Source organism: Propithecus coquereli, unplaced genomic scaffold (assembly GCF_000956105.1).
Source record: "Propithecus coquereli isolate 6110/MARCELLA unplaced genomic scaffold, Pcoq_1.0 Scaffold371, whole genome shotgun sequence".
NCBI classification, from domain to species: domain Eukaryota; kingdom Metazoa; phylum Chordata; class Mammalia; order Primates; family Indriidae; genus Propithecus; species Propithecus coquereli.
The window spans coordinates 1,370,107-1,372,607 of record NW_012149408.1 but is presented as its reverse complement, the minus strand read 5'-3'; the positions used below and the strand labels follow the sequence as shown (position 1 = coordinate 1,372,607).

The window sequence follows — 2,501 nt, the reverse complement described above, 5'->3', positions numbered from 1 at the left end:
CAGTGAAGCTGCAATTTATGTATTTGGAAGATTATTGGTGAAGACACACGAGTTTCTATTCCAATTACCACAATAGCAGATGCCAGCGTTTATTATCTAGAGGAGCATTTTTCCCCTGTTCTTTGTCATTTCTTTATCGTTCATGTAATTTTACAGTTACAACTCTCACTGTGAACTCGCATCAAGTTCAAAGAGAGCCAGGAATGTGGGGCAGCTTCTTGCCACCTCGATCACAGGACAGACTGCAGGGCGTGGCTCAACTGTTATGGCAGAGCCCTGGCTTGCGGGGACCCAGGGACACCAGTGAGCTCGCATCCTGCTGGGTTCGCGGGAAGCACCCCACCCAGTCTTCACAGGCAAATCCTAGGTTACCGAAGCCCGAAGGGCACGGCACCCCTCACTACCACACAGATGGCTTCCATTTCTGGTTTAAGCCTTTGTGGAAAAAAGCCAAGGAAGAGATATCTTCATTTTGTGCATTATGTGAAGAGTTCTGGTCCATTAATTAAGGAAGACCTATTTTTCCTAGGAGAGTGTGGAAAAAATCAGCCACGTTGTTTCATTCTTAACAAGAGTGCCAAATAACCACCACCCAACCCCTGGCAACTCAAACCAAAAGCCTCTTACAAGTGAAAGCAGAAATGAGATCAACTTATATCAAATTCCCCCAAATAGCAGAATGTTAATATTCAAAAACCATTTTTATAGGACTTAGCATTTGCATGTGTTTCATGCACTTGGTTCTGAATGCCCTCTCAGCATCAACACTCTCACACACATACACAGCATCCTTGTGAGATGCTGGGTATGATTTTCCTGCCCTCAAAGAGGGAAGGAAATTTAAGACAGACCGAAAGCATTTTCTAAAGAAGCAATTTCCAAAAACCTGTTTGCTAAACCTTTAACATCCTCAAGACCTTGAAGGGTTCTGATCACACGTTTTCACTCTGCCATCTGTGGCACGTTTTGTTCATCTGTGTCTGAACGACTCATTTGTGGCCAAGAATCTAAGTATATCCTAAGCTTTTTTCCCCCAACAATATGAAGATACTTTAAGAAAAGGAAAAGAAAAGCCGCTGGAATTTCAGCTTGGGTAGGCCTGAGGGCTGCAGGTAAATTAAGTGCTTCTCCCTCTAGGGACCCCGTAAAGCACAGCACCTGAAGCACCTAAGCAATGTGCGGTGTCCACATCAGATGTTCAGAATGTGGGAAATGCACCAATAGAGCCATCAGGCCAGAGAGACCAGCGATGCCCCGCCACAGATGAATGTCTGAACTTGCAAGCACGTTTTCATCATCAGAATGGTAGATGCAAAGTATTCAAAGTCTTTTAAACATCTGACTAAATAACCCATATGGCCAATCTGTTGAATGCTGCCATTCTATTTACAGGAAGACATTTCTCCAGTTTTTATGGCAGGGCAGGTAAATTAGAGTAAAAATAGCTTCTAAGAAGTTAATGTATTCAGACCTGGCCGGAAGTTCTTCCACGGGCATCTTAAAGCAACAATGGCGAAAGGGTGGGTGTGCACACCATTGCTAAATGGCCAAAGAGGGTGGCACAACATATTTTGCAAAGTATTGCTTGGCAATTTCCTCCTGCTTAATCTGCACGGCTATACCAGAAGAACAGCTACACTACTTCGAGGGAAATCTCTGGTTATGCTTCCTTTTTAACACACCACCATCTTTGCCTCAAGACCGGCGGGAGCCATGAGCTGTACTCACCAAACCTTGGCAGGTCGAGAGGGCCACCGAGGAATTTCGGTGGGATCGCACAGAGCCTTGGTAGAAACAGAAGTCCTCCGGAGGTAAGGTCCGCACAGACTTAGTGCCTCTCTTTCCCAAGGTCTGCACAATAAATCCGGGAGCCACGAGGCTGCTGGAAGTTTTCAAATCCATGTGTAAATCGTGGCTGGAGCCTTTCAGCCGAAGGTGAAGAGAGTCAACTCCTAACTGGGCCACCGCTCTTCTCCGCCGCTGGTGATGCATGATTTCATGGGACACGTAATCTCCCCTGTGGTCAACCTCATAGGCAGAGACCAGGTCGTACTCTGAAATCGAAAGAGTGAGGAGCGGCTGAGCCATTCCAGGATCCTGAGAAGCATCAGGCAGTCTTAGAAAAGAGGACTATCTTAGCAGATGACATTGTCACCCGGCAAAAAATGATGGAGGGAAACACAGCACTTACCCCGTTCTCAGTTCAACGTGTGGAGGTAAGAGGGAAAATCGTAAACGCGGCCTTCACTGAAGTTGATGCTGCCCCATAATGTGTCATTACAAATCTAGAAAATTCTATGGCACTTACAAGGGAAAACAGATTGCTGACCCAATAAAACCAAAACTGGACCTTTAGGATTATATTTCATAAATTTTAGTGACAGAGTAACTATCATATGTAATCTTTTATATAGTTTTAAAACCTTCCTTTAATCATATTCTTTCTGTTCTTTACAAATATCTTCATTGAGATGATAAGAAATTTTAGTTTAAGAATACCC

General features: G+C 44.5%; 1 protein-coding gene across 1 annotated transcript in view; it reads right to left on the bottom strand.

Moving 5' to 3' along the window:
* Nucleotides 1-2,007, bottom strand: part of ADAMTS16 (ADAM metallopeptidase with thrombospondin type 1 motif, 16) — a 137,502-nt gene extending 135,495 nt beyond the window's left edge. Inside the window, exon 1 of the mRNA XM_012651848.1 lies at nt 1,729-2,007. Within this exon, the coding sequence (XP_012507302.1) occupies nt 1,729-1,992 (264 nt within the window). The 5' untranslated portion in view covers nt 1,993-2,007. The remainder of the gene's footprint in view (nt 1-1,728) is intronic.
* Nucleotides 2,008-2,501: the final 494 nt, after the last annotated feature.